Below are 23,574 nucleotides of genomic sequence, written 5' to 3' on the forward strand. Positions count from 1 at the left end.
GTTTAGGCGCAAATTATGAAACCAAAATCACGAATATTTCGTGAATTTAATACTGACTCAAGGTAAGAGACGCTTCATAAGACATATTTTGATATATCAGATATTATATACATATTTGCGTTATAGTCTGCCCTTGTACTATACCATTTAGACTTCTCCGTACCCCGAAAAATCTATTGCGTTAATTTTCAATCTTTAAATAAAAAAAAGTAAGTATTACTAGGGTATTCGTGCACTTTCATGATTGAAAATACATAATTTTATTTTCAAAAGCTGTCCATTATTTTGAGTGTATAGTACATAAACTAAGCATTGAAACCTAAGAACATTTTAATATGGATTGTATTACATGTTCCATACTTGATCAGTGGTACACGGGCCTTCAACAATACGCTTGGAATACGGGTCACTCTGCGATAATACATGTCTGATGGGACATTGCACATGCAATGCTCTTCTACACATACAAAACCATACGCTCTATCTCCACCACAAACCGATTTGTGTCTCTTCGCTTGATGAAGCTGAATCTCACTAGTTATTTCTCGAAACCCAGAGGTTGAACTGTCTAGTATAAACAAGGAGACTCTTTGATATCTACTTAGCTGTAAAGACAGGGAATCCCGTGTTTATGGAGGACAACTTCGAGGGCTTTGGCGTTCTTCTTAGACATGTTTGTCTGTGAATCTACTCCCTCCTTTATTCACCTGTTATGTCTGATTATCCTCCGCTCAACAAAACTACAGGTGGATTAACTACCCTTTGTTTTCACTTGTCCTAATATTTACCGAGCGTCCGAAGCTGTTGGCAAAGCCGAGTGAACGGGTCCCATAGAGTCCGACATTCCCAGCATAGTGCTTCATAAAGCCGCGCTTCCTCCTCCCAACACCAATTTACTCCATCACATGACCAATGCACACATTGCGCATTTATAGCATAAAGATTGTTTATACAGCTTCATATCGTGACGTTGACACCACTACCCTGTAATTGTGAAGTAGTTACAACTCATTCATATGAGAGTGCTTGGTTTTTTTAATTCTAGTTATCGAGTGTTTTCTAGGAAACGTTTTATTTTCCACAGATTCTTATTCTGGTGGACAGACCTTGGAATATATTTGAAGACTGTAAAAACATGTATTAATATAACCGCTATACTTATTCTAATTTTCCTTTTACTTTTGATATGAAATGTTTTAATATTACCGATAATACAATTATGAATGGGGGTTCACAAGATTTAAGTTCGAATATTTTTGTGAAGTCACTCTACAATGGGATTTATATCCACCACGCACACATTAAAATATCCCCGCCTTCTCCATCAGGATGTAACTAATTTATTTATAGTCGTGCATTCGCCGTGACTGCACTACCAGTGAATGTGATGCTTGATACCTATAGTGCAATAGTGTGGGGAGACAGCATGATACACATAGGAGCAGATTAAAAACCATTAAAATCTAATGAACAAATTTCCTGATGGTAAAATAAATCCCATTCCCCCAATGCCCACTGACAGGGTGAGATCATTTCACCTGACGGTCCTCCACTAATATCGACCAGCCCCCCCCCCCCCCCCCACACACACACACTGTGCCCACTGTCTTGTGTATGTTGTGTTACAAGATAAAAAAAAACAAAAGTGGGACATTATTCTAGCTTACCGGCAATGTTTCCGAATAAATATCGAAATATTATCGCTACGATGTTTGTGATCACTTATGTTTGATTGTCCTCTTCTGTACTATTGCATTTGATGTATTATTACATCGCAGTTAAAATAAACAAGAGAAGGCGACTGATCAAAATGACAAATGTGTCTTATCATGTTACATGTATGGTGAGGCAAAGACCGGGGTGCTATATAGGTTTAACTGGAGCGCGAGGTAACCCCGTGAGATATACTTCGTGCTGGTAATAATTAGGCTTAACTGAAGCGGCAAGTAACGGTTTGAGATATACACTGAACAGAAAAGTTAGGGATCATGATTATTGGGAGGTTAATTTTTTAATAAACCCCTAAATATATATGGAAGAACGAACGGACGATATTCAAACTGTGCCACTGTCTCTGTTATTATTTTTTAAAATGAATGTTTTGTTCATATATATTTACTTTTAAAATATGATATGCAAAATGCATGCCTTATCTTACTTCATATCCCAAATCCATATGACATATAAATTACGCACAGTGGTGTAAGTTTGTGTCAAATTCACGAATATTGTCTAAGATCAATTACCTTCATATTCTCAGCACCATACTTCATGCAATGCCTTTGCTTTATTGACGTGACGTAAACACAGACGGAACACTTCCACGTCCGTGGGGAAACCCCTCGCTGGAATTCCACAGCACGGATAAATACAGAAGCTTTGTTTCTGATCATTTGGACACCTTAAACTTGAACTCAGCAGAGTTGACGACAAGGTAAAAAGTCAAAGTGCTTGACTGATGCCCCGGATCGAATATCCCCTCCCTACGACCGATCCTAGTGAACAAAGTGAAAACATGCACCCCAAACTATCGACTCGATCCGTGCGTAGACTGGCAACAAGAGTCTTCCAGGTCCGACTTTCATACAGTTCCTCACTCTATAAAGGTTCACACTCCAGTGAAAGTAAATTCTTAATAACTTTGACGTTTGTGTAAAGAACTTTGTCCCCTTGACATTTAATTCATATTATTCACGAAATCGGCGAGGTTATCATTGTATAAATATAGCATATAATTAAAACAATGTGCGCTATCTATCATATTGCAAACACTCGGACATACAATGAAGTACCTCTTTGGGAGCATCCTTTTGATTTGTAGGATGGGTTGGGTGTTTAGAACAATCCCCAGCTGCGCACCATCAAACAAGCAAATCATTTTCACTATTAACACACAGATGTTGACGTTTTGGTATTTTCCACAAAACAAGCTATTCATTTTTTCTCCACTGCCAACAAGCTATTCATTTTGGGCATATCTTTGAACAAAATATTTATTGAAAAAAACCACGCCCAGCCCCTGAGAAATCAAATGGGTGTTCCCTTAATTTTGAATTCTGATCGTCACAATCTGTGCTTTCGTTTATTTCTTTGACCACAAGACCTATGTCCAAGTTATACGTGTAACAAAGACACTGGGCACCCTGTGACGTTACCACCCACCGACATACATCGGCATAAATCTTAATGGTAACAAACTTCGCACTTACAGGCTGTTTAAGAAGGATGGTCGACCGGAGCCCTATCTACAAACCATTATATCAAGAAATAAGCGACGAAATGTCACTAAATTAAGTTGTGGTAATCTACCCCTCCACATTGAGACTGGTCGCTATAATAAACCTCACACGCCACTTAAATAGAGACTGTGCCGTTTTTGTAATCAACTAGAATCTGAAGTTCATTTTCTTTTTTATTGTAGTTTTTATGATGATCTTAGGTTTGAACTTGTTAATCTTTTAGATTTTAAATCACCTGATAAGACTTTTACTGTGTTAACTGACGTCATGTCAAGCTCTGATGCCTCGTTAATCAAACTTTTAGTATCAACTATTAATGAAATGTATAACAGAAGATAGCGTTTTACATGATATATGTCTTAGTCGATTGACATCTGTATATTTTAATACATTTTAATCTATTTTATTTTTCTATTAGGTAAGAAATTACTAGTGTATATCTGTTTTAAAATAGTGTCTCATAAGCATATAGCTAGGCTGGATGGTATGATAAATTTAATATGATGTATTCTTATTGTTTCATGCCATGTGACACTTTAATAAACTATGTCTGTCTGTCTGTCTGTCTGTCTGTCTGTCTGTCATGAAAGGTGTTGAGGGGCGCGGTACACCTGAATTATAGGAGGTTGTAATGCTTTAATTGGACATGCGTGTAATCCGTCGGGGTTGACTCCCCATGTGTGGAGTTTGTACATTTCGGTCTATATTCCGGTGTTCGAAATCTGTCGGTTATACCAGTGGTAACTGTATGGTGGAAGGAATCATAGCTATCTGCTGTATCCACGCGGTGACGTATCCACTTGCTGACATCACGTGTGACATACTTGTCGTAAGTCAGGCTCATTGATCTGGTTGATGCATGTCATTACGTCCCAATTTCGTAGATCGATGCTCATGGTGTCAATCACTGGTTTACATCAGACTCGATTATTTAAAGACAGCAGTCATATAACTGAACTATTGTTGTGCGCGGATAACGAACACAGAAAACAAACAAACAAACAAACAAACATAACATGAAGACATATCTCTAAAATGTATGTTAAACGATGTTAAGTTAAATAATTATAACAACAATATATGCGTTAAACTATTCCCACTATTCCAACATTTACAAGAGAAACGGATTGTCTAGCGGAGGACAGATTGTAGGCTGCTAGTTGTCTGTAGTAAGTGAACATGATACACTTCGCTCACCGTGCTGTGAAGTAACACACATGTGTCTGATTACCACACTCGCTATGTTATAGCGTACCATATGCTAGCTTCTCTGCTACGTTGGCTGCAGTGAGAGCGAGGGAACGCATATTCAGTTCTGCCACCTGTAGGAGCGAGGGGAGTTGACTAAAAATAACTTGTCTGGGTCCACGGCGGATGCCCAAGTCTGCGCCAACATAATGCAGCTGCTGTCGCCTTTGAGCGAGGGTTCGCCACGCGCACCGCACGAGGTGGTCGATGCCATTATTACAATGTCTGTGAGCGCCCTAGCCAGCTGATTAAAAGTTTTCATGGTCAATTAGCAAACGGGCCCCACAAGTTCTCATATCGTCATGATACTGCGTGCTCACTTATGTAAGCAAAACATACTGACGAGCCCGTTCAAGTCTAGATTGGGATTTTATCTCTCACAGCAGCGACTATAATATTAACAAAGAGAAGCGCATGCGATCTGTCCCATCTTGCAACAGAGTGTCTGCTTTCTTCATTATTCCAAGAACGTAACGGCAACAGAATTATCCCCCACCAAACATAACACAATGGCCTTGGGCCTGTAAGGATTTAACATTGGCAATTTATTTGTAGTACACATAAGTTGCGAATCTTTGATTGCGCCCACCTTAACAAACCCTGGCTACACTGACAGTTTTATCAGTATACCTTAATTTCTGCAGTTAATAAACGGCAGCTAAACGTTTCCTAGCACCATCAAACTATTACCCCCCAAATGCTCCTCCGCCCCCCCCCCCCCCCTTCCCCCCCCCCCCGCCCCCCCTTCATACCCAACCCCACCCCCCACGACTAGCCCTCGTTACATCTCTTGAAAGGATACGTACGCTTTCCACAGTACACACTGACTTGACATTATGGTGCGATAGTTTGACCAGTTTCGACCATACACATTGCAGGGTGCAAAGGGTGGTACCGTTGTCTATGGAGTCGCAAGTCTGTGTGCATAGTTGGCAAGAAACCTATGATCGTGAGTTTCGATCCTGGCTCGGCCTAATTATGTTTGTCATCACTATACCCGTCCTCGTGGGCTTCACCAATAATGGGGTAACGTTTAAGACCTGTATAACTTCAGATCCCCCCTCACTCCCAGTTCCACACGCCAAGAGCCAAGATCACAAGTCGTGATACAACTGAAATACTGATTACAAAGCGGACTCTCTCACTCAGCCAACGTAAAATCCCCAGACCGTCTCCGTGGTCTGGTGTGGATAGAGTGGAAGGTCGGGTGGTTGGATCGCAATACCAACAGACGTTAACAGACTCGGCATTCCAACATTAATGGGATAAAGCAAGGACAGGTCGGCTGTGTCTGAGTGTTATATCCATGTTTAACTGCAGGACCCAATGGCAAGACACTTACACCTTCCACAGTTCACATTAACTAGCCCTCGTCATACCCCCATGACATGACACTTCCACCTTCCACAGTACACATTAACTAGCCCTCGTCATACCCCATGGCAGGACACTTACACCTTCCACAGTACACATTAACTAGCCCTCGTCATACCCCCATGACAGGACACTTTCATCTTCCACAGTACACATTAACTAGCCCTCGTCATACCCCATGGCAGGACACTTACACCTTCCACAGTACACATTAACTAGCCCTCGTCATACCCCCATGACAGGACACTTTCATCTTCCACAGTACATATTAACTAGCCTATCATGCCCAATGATATGACAATTCCACCTTCCACAGTACACATTAACTATCCCTCGTCATACCCCATGCCAGGACACTTACACTTTCACAGTACACATCATACATTATACATGTACATTAGCTCATCATACCCCATGATAGGGCACTTACACCTTCTACAGTACACATTAACTAGCCATCGTCATGCCCCATGACAGGGCACGTACACCTTCCACAGTAAACATTAACTAGCCCTCGTCATTCGATATGACAGGACACTTCCATCTTCCACAGTACACATGAACTAGTCCTCGTCATACCCCGTGACAGGACACTTACACTGCCACAATTCACATTAACTAGCCCTTGTCATACCCAATGGCAGGACACTTCCACCCACCATAGTAAACATTAACTAGCCCTCGTCACCCCTAGACAGGACACTTCCACCTTTCACAGTAAACATTAACTAGTCCTCGCCATACCCCATGACATGACACTTACACTTCCACAGTACACATTAACTAGTCCTCGTCATACCCCCAAGACAGGGCACTTACACCTTCCACAGTACATATTAACTAGCCCTCGTCATACCCCCATGACATGACACTTCCACCTTCCACAGTACACATTAACTAGCCCTCACCATACCCCATGACATGACACTTCCACCTTCCACAGTACACATTAACTAGTCCTCGTCGTACCCCATGGCAGGACACTCACACCTTCCACAGTACACATTAGCTAGCCCTCGTCATACCCCATGACAGGACACTTACACCTTCCACAGTACACATTAACTAGTCCTCGTCATACCCCTAGACAGGACACTTACACCTTCCACAGTACACATTAACTAGCCCTCGTCATACACCATGACATGACACTTCCACCTTCCACAGTACACATTAACTAGCCCTCGTCATACCCCATGACAGGACACTTACACCTTCCACAGTACACATTAACTAGTCCTCGCCATACCCCATGACAGGACACTTACACCTTCCACAATGGACATTAACTAGTCCTCGTCATACCACATGACAGGACACTTACACTGCCACAATTCACATCAACTAGCCCTCGTCATACCCAAAGGCAGGACACTTACACATTCACAGTACACATTAACTAGCCCTCACCATACCCCATGACAGGACACTTCCACATTCCACAGTACACATTAACTAGTCCTCGTCATACCCCATGACAGGACACTTACACCTTCCACAGTACACATTAACTAGTCCTCGTCGTACCCCATGACATGAAACTTCCACCTTTCACAGTACACATTAACTAGCCCTCGTCGTACCCCATGACATGACACTTACACCTTCCACAGTACACATTAACTAGCCATCGTCATACCCCATGACAGGACACTTACACCTTCCACAGTACACATTAACTAGTCCTCGTCATACCCCATGGCATGACACTTCCACCTTCCACAGTACACATTAACTAGCCCTCGTCATACACCATGACATGACACTTCCACCTTTCACAGTACACATTAACTAGTCCTCGTCATACCCCATGGTAAGACACTTCAATTGTCCACAGTACACATTAACTATCCCTCGTCATACCCCATGACAGGACACTTCCACCTTCCACAGTACACATTAACTAGTCCTCGTCATACCCCATGACAGGACACTTACACCTTCCACAGTACACATTAACTAGTCCTCGTCATACCCCATGGCAGGACACTTACACCTTCCACAGTTCACATTAACTAGCCCTCGTCATACCCCCATGACATGACACTTCCACCTTCCACAGTACACATTAACTAGCCCTCGTCATACCCCATGGCAGGACACTTCCACCTCCCAAAGTAAACATTAACTAGCCCTCGTCACCCCTAGACAGGACACTTCCACCTTCCACAGTACACATTAACTAGCCATCGTCATACCCCATGGCAGGACACTTCCACCTTCCACAGTACACATTAACTAGCCCTCGTCATACCCCATGGCAGGACACTTCCACCTCCCATAGTAAACATTAACTAGCCCTCGTCACCCCTAGACAGGACACTTCCACCTTCCACAGTACATATTAACTAGCCATCGTCATACCTCATGGCAGGACACTTCCACCCTCCACAGTTCACATTAACTATCCATCGTCATACCCAAAGACAGAACACTTACACCTTACACAGTACACTTACACCTTACACAGTACACATTAAGTAGCCATCGTCATACCCCATGGCAGGACACTTCAATCTCCCACAGTACACATTAACTAGCCCTCGTCTTACCCCAAGACAGGACACTTCCACCTTCCACCTGCCACCTTCCACAGTAGATATTAACTAGCCCTCATCTTATGACACTGACACTTCCCGCTGTAAGCTGACTTACGTCGTTGTGTATCCCATGATTGGATAGTTACGCTTCCCACAGAACATATTGACTAGCCATTATTTTAGTTAATCTAATATTATTATCAACAGAACTCCATTGTACTTACCTGACCCTTTGCGAATATACTTTGTTTGTCAGCAATTCATAGACGTGAGAACAAACCCAGGAACTTCTTGTAAATAATGTTGCAACAGAAAAGACCACACTGTCACAGGCACCTTCAAATACACAAGCCCATATCGCGTTTATAAACTTTAAATCATCAAACAAAACACATATGTATAACAATATATACACGAAACAGGCATTACTTAATGTATTTTCTGCCCTCAAGATGTTGTGGCTGGCAACACTATTATATAATGTCAAGAAAACTTAGCATACGTTGTTTGATACTACTGGGCATAGTGCCCGCACAAGACACATGGGTAAGTTTCGTTGGAGCTGATTGAATGAATAGAAGCTCTGCAACTTGGCCAAATATCCGAATGAAGATATCTCTTTAACAGTCGACTCGTGGTGTATCTTGCCTCCCTCGTGTATTCCGCTCCTCGAGGTGTCTGTAAAGACCAGGTATGACAGTTGTGGAAGTTCTGCTTGAAAATACCGTCTTGTTTCAAGGTTCATACTTACGGAATGGGTGTCATCGTCGACTTGCAAGGTGTATCCACAATAGAAGAGATGCTTTATATATGGAGTATATTCGCTGCCCAACGGTGATAACAGTACCTGGAGTGTGTGAATTTATTGTTGCATTAGCAGTGGGCTGGTGTGATGGAGAACTGTGGCGGGGCGCGTGGAGCCGGGCCGCTCTGCCGACTCACCGATTTGCTTTGCGCCAATCAGTGAGTGCTGAATGTGTGCTTATATACGCAGACGGGTCGTCCTCTCACAGGTAGCTAGCTGGTAGGCCTGTGGAGGCACTCTCTGACTACTTGTCGGATAGGGTGGACACAACAAACCCTTTCTAGAACTCACCTGGACAGCGTACAGCCGATCCAGACTTTGAAGTATATACTCGGTCATGATGTACATCAGAGACCACCACCCCGGCCCTGACTCTAGCGTGTACCCTCCTCACCACCATCACCACCCCCGCCCCCCACCTGGTGCAGCAGACTCAAGGCATTGTCCGCCTATGCAGTACGACGCATACCCAACGGTAAGTGGCATTCTTCTCCACAGTTTCTCGACGAAATCGAAATTGTTTACACAGATTGTTCACGTTCACACTTTATACGATTCTGTCTCATAAGGAATTTATGCTGAACGAGGGTGTCAGTGATAGATGGAAATCTTCATGAAATTGATATGATGATACAACATGTTCTCTATTGACTTTTCTAGTTGATGAAACATCATTGCAGCGTTAAGATGTTTCAATTAATTTAAAACTCATATACATTTGCGCGTGTTGCAGTATCACTGTTACCTCATAACTTCAGCAGCGACATTTCCCCACTGTCACCAACCTTAGCGGAGCACTTGTGTCACCATCCTTATCGACATCCCACTGTCACCATCCTTATCGGCATTCCACTGCCATCATCGTCATTGACACCATACGGCCACCATCCTTATCGACACCATCACCACTACCCTCATTATAATCATCGGCATCTTACCGTCCATCATCAACGAATAAAGCCACCTGTAAAACTATATTATCATGATGATATCGTCTGAATGACCGTGTAGCCGAATTTGAGAAATGTTGTTGAAGGGAATTCTATAAGCCTAAGTAGTACAAGCAGATATTCTGTCTACAGGCCTTCAAAGGCGGTTTGTTGAATTACGGATTCGCCATTGTTTTGTATTGATTCTAAACAAGTAACCTGCCGTGTTCAATTCAACAATCCTGAGAAACTGTAGGCACTACAGGGCCAAAGCTTAACGTTACAAGTAATACCCCCACCATCCCACCCCATCCCCCCGCCCTATCCATCTCCACACATTTACAACCACCGCCAACCCACAACAGTGTCACCCGAACGCTACCCCGTCCATGACAAGCATTGCTCCTCTTCTGGGCCCAACATTTGATGTTGTGATAGGGGCCTGTGATCTGAAAATTGTTTAAGTTAAACTTTTCGAAATTACAGGGAAAAAATACTTTGCCCACAGGTTATTCCAAACAAAATAAATCTCACAATATGTGCGAAAAATATTCTTCTCAAACTTTTGAGCGAGGTATTATTAGTTTGAGTATCTACGATCGAAACCTGACTCGTTCAGCTTCGAATGAGATTTACAGGTATCGGATCCACGATCGAAACCTGACTCGTTCGGCTTCGAATTAGATTTACAGGTATCGGATCTACGATCGGAACCTGACTCGTTCGGCTTCAAGTGAGATGTACAGGTATGGGAGCTACGACGATCGAAACCTGACTCGTTCGGCTTCAAGTGAGATATACAGGTATGGGAGCTACGACGATCGAAACCTGACTCGTTCGGCTTAGAGTGAGATTTACAGGTATAGGATATACGATCGAAACCTGACTCGTTCGGCTTCGAATGAGATTTACAGGTATGGGAGCCACGACCGAAACCTGACTCGTTCGGCTTCGAATGAGATTTACAAGTATCGGATCTACGATTGAAACCTCATTTTGGGTTTTAACCCCAGTCATGGAAAAACGGAATTGTGATATCTCAAAAGGTTGCAGTATATGTCGGCATTCATTCGACACCTGACATCACCAGCAGCGGTGGTCCACTGAATGGCTTAGCCGTGATTACCCATTACTGCTGCTCATGGGTAACTGCTACCTTCGTAGTCCAACTCGGTAGTACCTCTTTTAAAACTATGATATATTGATGAGAAGTTGAGAATCAACAGGACATCTCAGGAAAGAGCTTCAACATAATACAATGTCATTAGTCGATGTCATCAATAAATGAATTTCAAGTCGATCAGTATGCAAAAGGTCACGACGATTCATCAAATTTGTCTACAAAGCAGTTGTAAAGCAAAGCAGAGTCGTCTGGTAATAGTTGTGTTACTTCATCACACAGTTTTGTTTCAACATTTAGCAGAGTATTCATTGACCGCATGTTAGACAAAAAGTGCCTTAGATGCAGCAGTTGATGATAAGATTTTGCCACTTGCCCCGTCATAGGAAATCTCGCTTGACAAAATACTAACTACATGTAGCTATAAGTCTCAATTCATAATTTCTATATATAAATGTAATTAGTGGTGATTCCCCTTTGTTTATGTACATAATATTTTCACATTCACGTCAGACATAACATATTTGTGCGTTAAGCGACCCAAGGTTTAGTTAAGATTTATTTAGTTAAATAACACAGACATACAACACATGCATTTCACAAAGAAAGTGATCTTAACTTATTTCTTCAGTGATTCTGAATTTGATGGCACAATGAACGTAGCAGAACATAATGTTTTCTCCAGACTGTGAAATAAAAATATTTAAATGCTGAAGTAGCTTGCAACTATTAGCCAACGCTAATGTAAAAGGTGACCCTGTATAATCGCTATTCAACACATTAGTTCTCATTTGGCACACTTTTGTTTTTTTGTTTCTTATTCATAGGTGATACATTGAAGAACTTATTATTTACTAGTCATGTAAATCAGTTTTTTTAATTAAGCTGACACTTCAACTCAAGTGCGTATATTACTTATCAACAATAATATACAATAATCAAAAGCGTAATCTTTTGTCCTGCTCGATGTGTTATTGATTACAGCTATTGTTGGGAGTTCCTAAAGTATCTGTCTTAACAGTGCTGGGGATTTTAGCTTTGTATGTGCACAAAAACCACGAAACGTTTGATTTGAAAGTCGGGGCAATGAGGATCAGGACATGTTGGCCCGTGACATCTTAAAGTAGCTGCGCTATAGAGAGGCTTTGAGCCAATTAATTTGTAAATGTGCAACACCATACGCAACTGCTCCAGTGATATATATATGATGACATCCATCAGCCAAGTCCGAGGGCCGTGGGTTTCTGAAGACGAATCTTCCCGGGGTCATGTGTATCTCAGTATGTTCATTAACAGTGTATACACCTTTTTAATGTCTTACATTGTGACCTTGCATTCAATTAAACACAGATACTGTATGTGCCAGACCTCATTATACTGACAATACCAAACCATAAACCTTCATGTAATTTATTGGTCTAGTTATGATTTATCAACGAAGTAAGACTTTGTTGTTGCCATAGTGAAATGATATTTCATGCTAACCAAAAAATATATACTGTTAAAAAATAGATTTTGTTGGCGATGATGAGTAATTGCTGTTGGTGAACTGTTTAATACACTTAGTGCGTGTTACACATTGTATCCAAATGTTTTCTGACAGCAGAGTTTCACCTTTACTGTCTATGTGCAACACACAAAGTACTTTCGCAATACCTATTACATGTACCCACATTACAACATGTAAATGTAGGGTCACTGTGTCTTGACAACACACCATGTAAATGTAGGGTCACTGTGTCTTGACAACACACCATGTAAATGTAGGGTCACTGTGTCTTGACAACACACCATGTAAATGTAGGGTCACTGTGTCTTGACAACACACCATATAAATGTAGGGTCACTGTCTCTTGACAACACACCATGTAAATGTAGGGTCACTGTGTCTTGACAACACACCATGTAAATGTAGGGTCACTGTCTTGACAACACACCATATAAATGTAGGGTCACTGTGTCTTGACAACACACCATGTAAATGTAGGGTCACTGTCTCTTGACAACACACCATGTAAATGTAGGGTCACTGTGTCTTGACAACACACCATGTAAATGTAGGGTCACTGTGTCTTGACAACACACCGTGTAAATGTAGGGTCACTGTCTCTTGACAACACACCATGTAAATGTAGGGTCACTGTGTCTTGACAACACACCATGTAAATGTAGGGTCACTGTCTTGACAACACACCATGTAAATGTAGGGTCACTGTCTTGACAACACACCATATAAATGTAGGGTCACTGTGTCTTGACAAGACACCATATAAATGTAGGGTCACTGTTTCTTGACAACACACCATGTAAATGTAGGGTCACTGTGTCTTGACAACACACCATGTAAATGTAGGATCACTATGTCTTGACAACACACCATATAAATGTAGGGTCACTGTTTCTTGACAACATACCATGTAAATGTAGGGTCATTGTGTCTTGTCAATACACCATGTAAATGTAGGGTCACTGTGTCTTGACAACACACCATGTAAATGTAGGGTCACTGTGTCTTGACAACACACCGTGTAAATGTAGGGTCATTGTGTCTTGACAACACACCGTGTAAATGTAGGGTCATTGTGTCTTGACAACACACCGTGTAAATGTAGGGTCATTGTGTCTTGACAACACACCGTGTAAATGTAGGGTCATTGTGTCCTGACAATACACCGTGTAAATGTAGGGTATTTGTGTCTTGACAAAAAACCGTGTAAATTTATATGAAAGCGACAAATCCCTTTCCATTTTCATGGGAAATTGTTCGTTTCCGACTATATCATGAGCATGTGTTTATGAGTCACTATAACATAGTGATGATACCAGGTGTACGCGAAATGGTGATCATATCCTGCCCCACCGGTGGTACCAGTCACAAACACATGCAAATGCAAGTTAATTGTTCTCCTGGCTTGCATCGGACATCATTTTTGTCACTGATGCGTCGAATTTGGAAATTTCCCACTATAAAACATTTTGTAAGCTTTAGTGAGGTCTTGAATGCCAGAGTCGTATGACGCTCTTTGAAATTTTGGTAGAAAGAGCATGTTCGATTGTATCTCAAAAGTTGTGAAAAGTAAACCCAAAAAGCTGGAGCTGCTGGAATTTTGCTCGACATGAACGGAAATTTGACTTTTGGAAGTCCGGAAGTCAGTGTGTCCTAACAGCACGCCATGTAAAGGTAGACTTCTCACAACACACTACGTAAATGTAGGATCATTTTGTCTTGACAACAGAACATGTGAATGTTTGTCTATTGTGTCTTGACAATACACCATGTAAATGCAGAGTCATTGTGTTTTTGAGAATACATCATGTAAATGTAGGGTAATTGTGTCTTGACAGCGCACCTTTTAAATGTTGGGTCATTGCGTATTGACAATACCCCATGTCAATCGGTTTCACACTTTCTTGACAATATACCATGTAAATGCAGGGTCATTGTGTCCTAAGGGCGATGGGCTAGCCTAGTGGTTAAAGGGTTCGTGCGTCACGCCGAAAGCCCGGGTTCGATTTCCCACATGGGTTAAATGTGTGAAGCCCATTACTGGTGGCATACTGCTAAAAGCGGAATAAAACCATGCTCAATCAATCAATCATTGTGTCTTGACAATACACCATGAGAACGTAAACCAACTGTATCCTGACAATAGACCAGATGTTCTGCATCCTAACCCGTTACTCACATACCCTGCATCCTGGCACCCGTTAACCACAAGCTTTGTTCCTTGACACACGTTACACGCAGATACTGCATCCTAACACACGTTATACTCGGGCCCTGCACCCTGCTACACGTAACACAGAGGCGCTGCATCCTGACACGTTACACACAGGCCCTACATCGTGGCATCCATTAAACACAGGCTCTGTATCCAGACACACCTCACACACAGGCCCTGCATCCTGGCACACGTTACACAAAGGTCCAGCATTCTAACACACTTTACACAAAGGCCCTGCATCCTGGCATCCGTTAAACAAAGGCTTTTTTCCTTGACACACGTAACACGCAGATTCTGCATCCTGGCACACGTTACACAAAGGTCCAGCATTCTAACACACTTTACACAAAGGCCCTGCATCCTGGCATCCGTTAAACAAAGGCTTTTTTCCTTGACACACGTAACACGCAGATTCTGCATCCTGGCACACGTTACACATATGTCCTGCATCCTGACACACATTACACACATGTCCTATACTGCATCCTGACGCACGTTACACACAGGTCCTGCATCCTGACACACGTTACCCACAGGGCACGCATCTTGACGCACATTACACAGCTGTTCTGCATCCTGACACACATTACACATAGGGCCTGCATCTTTGCACGTTACGTCTAGGCCGCGCATCCTGGCATATGTTACACATAGGCCCTGCATCCAGACACACGTTACACACAGGCCCTGCATCCAGACACATGTTACACACAGGCCCTGCATCCTCACACACATTACAAACAGACACTGCATCCTGACACGATACACTCAGGCACTACATCCTGTCACCCGTTACACCATACACAGGCATCGTATCCTGACACGTTACACATAGATCACACACCTTGACGCACGTTACTTAGAGACCCTGCATCCTGACGCACGTTAAACACAGGCCCTGCATCCTGTCACGTTACACACAGGTTCTGTATCCTGACACGTTACTCACAGACCCTGCATCCTGACACTCGTTACACACAGGCCTGCATCATGACACATTACACACAGGCCCTACATCCTGGCACATGTTTTACACAGATGTCCTGCACCCTGCTACAGAGGCACTGCATCCTGACACGTTACACACAGGCCCTACATCGTGGCATCCATTACACACAGGCTTTGTATCAAGACACACGTCACACACAGGCCCTGCATCCTGGCACACGTTACAGAAAGTCTTTCTTCCTTGACACACGTTACACGTCTTGTATTCAAACACGTCACACACAGGTCCTGCAACCTGAAGAACATTACACACAGGTCCTGCATCCTGGCACAGATTACACACATTACACACAGGCCCTGCATCCTGGCACACGTTACACACAGGTCCAGCATTCTAACACACTTTACACAAAGGTCCTGCATCCTGGCACCCGTTAAACAAAGGCTTTGTTCCTTGACACACGTAACACGCAGATTCTGCATCTTGACATATGTTACACACAGGCACTGCACCCTGACACGTTACACACAGGCCCTGCATCCTGGCACACGTTACACATATGTCCTGCATCTTGACACACATTACACACATGTCCTATACTGCATCCTGACGCACGTTACACACAGTTCCTGCATCCTGACACACGTTACCCACAGACCAGGCATCCTGACACACGTTAAACACAGGCCCTTCATCCTGACACACGTTACACACAGGTCACGCATCTTGACGCACATTACACACAGACCCTGCATCCTCAAGCACAGGCCCGGCTACCTGGTCCTGTATCCTGACACACGTTACTCACAGGCCCTGCATCCTGACACACATTACACACAGGTCACCCATCTTGACGCATCTTGACACTATACACTCTACATCCTGTCACCCGTTACACACAGGCAGCGTATCCTGACACGTTACACACAGATCACGCACCTAACGCACGTTACTCACAGACCCTGCATCCTCAAGCACAGGCCCGGCTACCTGGTCCTGTATCCTGACACACGTTACTCACAGGCCCTGCATCCTGACACACATTACACACAGGTCACCCATCTTGACGCATCTTACACAGATGTTCTGCACCCTGACACACGTTACACACAGACCCTGCATTCTGACACACATTACACCCAGGTCATCCATCTTGACACACGTTAAACACAGGCCCTGCATCCTGACACACGTTAAACACAGGCCCTGCATCCTGACACACGTTACACACAGGCCTGCATCCTGAAACAGGTAACACACAGGAACTGCACCCTGACACATAACACACAGGCCCTGCATCCTGGCACACATGACACATATGTCCTGCATCCTGACACATATTACACACATGTCCTGCACTGCATCCTGACACACATTACACACAGGCCCTGCAACTTGACACGTTACGTCTTGGCCACGCGTCCTGGCATATGTTACACACTGGCCCTGCATCCTAACACACCTTACACACAGACCCTGCATCCAGACACACGTTACACACAGGACCTGCGTACCTACACACATTACACACAGACCCTGAATCCTGACACGATACACTCAGGCTCTACATCCTGTCACCCGTTACACACAGGCATCGTATCCTGACACGTTACACACAGATCATGAACCTTGACGCACGTTATTCACAGACCCTGCATCCTGACGCACGTTTAACACAGGCCCTGCATCTTGACACACGTTACAAACAGGTCACCCATCTTGAAGCATGTTACACACATCTCCTGAATCATGACACACGTTACACACAGGTCACCCGTCTTGGCGCACCTTAAACAGATGTTCTGCATACTGACACACGTTACACACAGACCCTGCATCCTGACACACGTTACACACAAGCCCTGTATCCTGATACAGGTAACACACAGGCACTGCATCCTGGCACACGTAATACACAGGCTATGCATCCTGACATACGTTACACGCAGGACCTGAATCCTTGCACACGACACACACTGGTCCTGCATCCTGGACGCGCATCCTTACACACCTTACATACAGGCCCAGTATTCTGACACACGTTACACACAGGTCACCCATCTTGGCGCATCTGACACAGATGTTCTGCATCCTGACACACGTTAAACACAGACCCTGTATCGTGACACACGTAACACACAGGTCACCCATCTTGACATGTGTTAAAGACAGGCCCTGTATCCTGACACACCTTACACACAGGATATGCATCCTTATATATGTTACACACAGGACCTGAATCCTGGCACACGACACACACTGGTCCTGCATCCTGGTCGCGCATCCTGACACAAGTTACATACAGGCCCAGTATTCTGACGCGCATTACGCACAATCCATGCATCTGACAACCATTACACACAGGTCCTGTATCCTGACACACGTTATCCACAGTCCCCGCATACTGACGTGCGTTAAGCACAGGCCCTGCATCCTGGCACCCGTTAACCACAACCTTTGTTCCTTGACACACATTACACGCAGATACTGCATCCTAACACACGTTATACTCGGGCCCTGCACCCTGCTACACGTAACACAGAGGCGCTGTATCCTGACACGTTACACACAGGCCCTACATCGTGGCATCCATTACACACAGGCTCTGTATCCAGACACACGTCACACACAGGCCCTGCATCCTGGCACACGTTACAGAAAGGCTTTCTTCTTTGACACACGTTACATGTCTTGCATTCAAACACGTCACACACAGGTCCTGCAACCTGAAGAACATTACACACAGGTCCTGCATCCTGGCACAGATTACACACACGCTCTGTATCCTGACACACATTACACACAGGCCCTGCATCCTGGCACACGTTACACACAGGTCCAGCATTCTTACACACTTTACACAAAGGCCCTGCATCCTGGCACCCGTTAAACAAAGGCTTTGTTCCTTGACACACGTAACACGCAGATTCTGCATCCTGACACATGTTACACACAGGCACTGCACCCTGACACGTTACACACAGGCCCTGCATCCTGGCACACGTTACACATATGTCCTGCATCCTGACACACATTACACTCATGTCCTATACTGCATCCTGACGCACGTTACACACAGGTCCTGCATCCTGACACACGTTACCCACAGTCCATGCATCCGGACACACGTTAAACACAGGCCCATCATCATGACACACGTTACCCACAGGGCACGCATCTTGACGCACATTACACAGCTGTTCTGCATCCTGACACACATTACACATAGGCCCTGCATCTTTGAACGTTATGTCTTGGCCGCGCATCCTAGCATATGTTACACATAGGCCCTGCATCCAGACACACGTTACACACAGGCCCTGCATACATACACATGTTACACACAGGCACTGCATCCTCACACACATTACACACAGACACGATACGATACACTCAGGCACTACATCCTGTCACCCGTTACACTATACACAGGCATCGTATCCTGACACACGTTACACACAGATCACACACCTTGACGCACGTTACTCACAGACCCTGCATCCTCATGCACAGGCCCGGCTACCTGGTCCTGTATCCTGACACACGTTACTCACAGGCCCTGCATCCTGACACACATTACACACAGGTCACCCATCTTGACGCATCTTACACAGATGTTCTGCACCCTGACACACGTTACACACAGACCCTGCATTCTGACACACATTACACCCAGGTCATCCATCTTGACACACGTTAAACACAGGTCCTGCATCCTGACACACGTTAAACACAGGCCACGCATCCTGACACACGTTACACACAGGCCTGCATCCTGAAACAGGTAACACACAGGAACTGCACCCTGACACGTTACACACAGGCCCTGCATCCTGGCACACATGACACATATGTCCTGCATCCTGACACATATTACACACATGTCCTGCACTGCATCCTGACACACATTACACACAGGCCCTGCAACTTGACACGTTACGTCTTGGCCACGCGTCCTGGCATATGTTACACACTGGCCCTGCATCCTAACACACCTTACACACAGACCTTGCATCCAGACACACGTTACACACAGGACCTGCGTACCTACACACATTACACACAGACCCTGAATCCTGACACGATACACTCAGGCTCTACATCCTGTCACCCGTTACACACAGGCATCGTATCCTGACACGTTACACACAGATCATGAACCTTGACACACGTTATTCACAGACCCTGCATCCTGACGCACGTTTAACAAAGGCCCTGCATCCTGACACACGTTACAAACAGGTCACCCATCTTGAAGCATGTTACACACATCTCCTGCATCCTGACACACGTTAAACACAGGCCCTGCATCCTGACACACGTTACACACAGGCCTGCATCCTGAAACAGGTAACACACATGCCCTGCACCATGACACGTAACACACAGGCCCTGCATCCTGACATACGTTACACGCAGGACCTGAATCCTTGCACACGACACACACTGGTCCTGCATCCTGGACGCGCATCCTTACACACCTTACATACAGGCCCAGTATTCTGACACACGTTACACACAGGTCACCCATCTTGGCGCACCTGACACAGATGTTCTGCATCTTGACATGCGTTAAAAACAGGCCCTGTATCCTGACACACCTTACACACAGGCTATGCATCCTTCTATACGTTACACACAGGACCTGAATCCTGGCACACGACACACACTGGTCCTGCATCCTGGTCGCTCATCCTGACACAAGTTACATACAGGCCCAGTATTCTGACGCGCATTACACACAATCCCTGCATCTGACAACCATTACACACAGGTCCTGTATCCTGACACACGTTATCCACAGTCCCCGCATACTGACGTGCGTTAAGCACAGGCCCTGCATCCTGGCACCCGTTAACCACAAGCTTTGTTCCTTGACACACATTACACGCAGATACTGCATCCTAACACACGTTATACTTGGGCCCTGCACCCTGCTACACGTAACACAGAGGCGCTGCAACCTGACACGTTACACACAGGCCCTACATCGTGGCACACGTTACACACAGGTCCAGCATTCTTACACACTTTACACAAAGGCCCTGCATCCTGGCACCCGTTAACGAAAGGCTTTTTCCTTGACACACGTAACACGCAGATTCTGCATCCTGACACATGTTACACACAGGCACTGCACCCTGACACGTTACACACAGGCCCTGCACCCTGCTACACGTAACACAGAGGCGCTGCATCCTGACACGTTACACACAGGCCCTACATCGTGGCATCCATTACACACAGGCTCTGTATCCAGACACACGTCACACACAGGCCCTGCATCCTGGCACACGTTACAGAAAGGCTTTCTTCCTTGACACACGTTACACGTCTTGCATTCAAACACGTCACACACAGGTCCTGCAACCTGACGAACATTACACACAGGTCCTGCATCCTGGCACAGATTACACACACGCTCTGTATCCTGACACACATTACACACAGGCCCTGCATCCTGGCACACGTTACACACAGGTCCAGCATTCTTACACACTTTACACAAAGGCCCTGCATCCTGGCACCCGTTAAACAAAGGCTTTGTTCCTTGACACACGTAACACGCAGATTCTGCATCCTGACACATGTTACACACAGGCACTGCACCCTGACACGTTACACACAGGCCCTGCATCCTGGCACACGTTACACATATCTCCTGCATCCTGACACACATTACACTCATGTCCTATACTGCATCCTGACGCACGTTACACACAGTTCCTGCATCCTGACACACGTTACCCACAGACCATGCATCCGGACACACGTTAAACACAGGCCCATCATCATGACACACATTACACACAGGGCACGCATCTTGACGCACATTACACAGCTGTTCTGCATCCTGACACATATTACACATAGGCCCTGCATCTTTGCACGTTATGTCTTGGCCGCGCATCCTAGCATATGTTACACATAGGCCCTGCATCCAGACACACGTTACACACAGGCCCTGCATACAGACACATGTTACACACAGGCACTGCATCCTCACACACATTACACACAGACACGATACGATACACTCAGGCACTACATCCTGTCACCCGTTACACTATACACAGGCATCGTATCCTGACACGTTACACACAGATCACACACCTTGACGCACGTTACTCACAGACCCTGCATCCTGGTCCTGCATCCTGTCATGTTACACACAGGTTCTGTATCCTGACACGATACTCACAGACCCTGCATTATGACGCACGTTAAACACAGGCCCTGCATCCTGGTCCTGCATCCTGTCACGTTACACACAGGTTCTGTATTCTGACACGTTGCTCACAGACCATGTATCTTCACGCACGTTACACACATGCCTGCATCATGACACATTACACACAGACCCTACATCCTGGCACACGTTACCAACGGACCATGCATCCTGACACACGTTAAACACAGACCATGCATCCTGACACACGTTAAACACAGGCCCTTCATCCTGACACACGTTACACACAGACACTGCATCTTGACACTATTCACTCTACATCCTATCACCCGTTACACACAGGCAGCGTATCCTGACACACGTTACACACAGATCACGCACCTTGACGCACGTTATTCACAGACCCTGCATCCTCATGCACAGGCCCGGCTACCTGGTCCTGTATCCTGACACACAGATGTTCTGCACCCTGACACACGTTACACACAGATCTTGCATCCTGACACACATTAAACACAGGTCATCCATCTTGACACACGTTAAACACAGGCCCTGCATCCTGACACACGTTACACACAGGCCTGCATCCTGAAACAGGTAACACACATGCCCTGCACCATGACACGTAACACACAGGCCCTGCATCCTGGCACACGTTACAGAAAGGCTTTTTTTCTTGACACACGTTACACGTCTTGCATTCAAACACGTCACACACAGGTCCTGCAACCTGACGAACATTACACACAGGTCCTGCATCCTGGCACAGATTACACACACGCTCTGTATCCTGACACACATTACACACAGGCCCTGCATCCTGGCACACGTTACACACAGGTCCAGCATTCTTACACACTTTACACAAAGGCCCTGCATCCTGGCACCCGTTAAACAAAGGCTTTGTTCCTTGACACACGTAACACGCAGATTCTGCATCCTGACACATGTTACACACAGGCACTGCACCCTGACACGTTACACACAGGCCCTGCATCCTGGCACACGTTACACATATCTCCTGCATCCTGACACACATTACACTCATGTCCTATACTGCATCCTGACGCACGTTACACACAGTTCCTGCATCCTGACACACGTTACCCACAGACCATGCATCCGGACACACGTTAAACACAGGCCCATCATCATGACACACATTACACACAGGGCACGCATCTTGACGCACATTACACAGCTGTTCTGCATCCTGACACATATTACACATAGGCCCTGCATCTTTGCACGTTATGTCTTGGCCGCGCATCCTAGCATATGTTACACATAGGCCCTGCATCCAGACACACGTTACACACAGGCCCTGCATACAGACACATGTTACACACAGGCACTGCATCCTCACACACATTACACACAGACACGATACGATACACTCAGGCACTACATCCTGTCACCCGTTACACTATACACAGGCATCGTATCCTGACACGT

At 45.1% G+C, this 23,574-nt stretch overlaps 1 protein-coding gene across 2 annotated transcripts in view; it reads left to right on the forward strand.

Annotated features, from left to right (window-relative positions):
• The first annotated feature begins 9,406 nt into the window (after positions 1 to 9,406).
• LOC139478918 (nuclear factor 1 X-type-like) overlaps positions 9,407 to 23,574 on the forward strand; it is a 273,086-nt gene continuing 258,918 nt past the window's right edge. The window contains exon 1 of one of the 2 annotated variants that reach the window (XM_071261607.1): positions 9,407 to 9,681. In XM_071261607.1, coding sequence (XP_071117708.1) covers positions 9,544 to 9,681 — 138 coding nt within the window. In that variant the 5' untranslated portion in view covers positions 9,407 to 9,543. The remainder of the gene's footprint in view (positions 9,682 to 23,574) is intronic. The other variant, XM_071261605.1, reaches the window with a different exon arrangement.

This window comes from Haliotis cracherodii, unplaced genomic scaffold (assembly GCF_022045235.1).
Source record: "Haliotis cracherodii isolate W230 unplaced genomic scaffold, xgHalCrac1.p SCAF_4, whole genome shotgun sequence".
NCBI lineage: Eukaryota > Metazoa > Mollusca > Gastropoda > Lepetellida > Haliotidae > Haliotis > Haliotis cracherodii.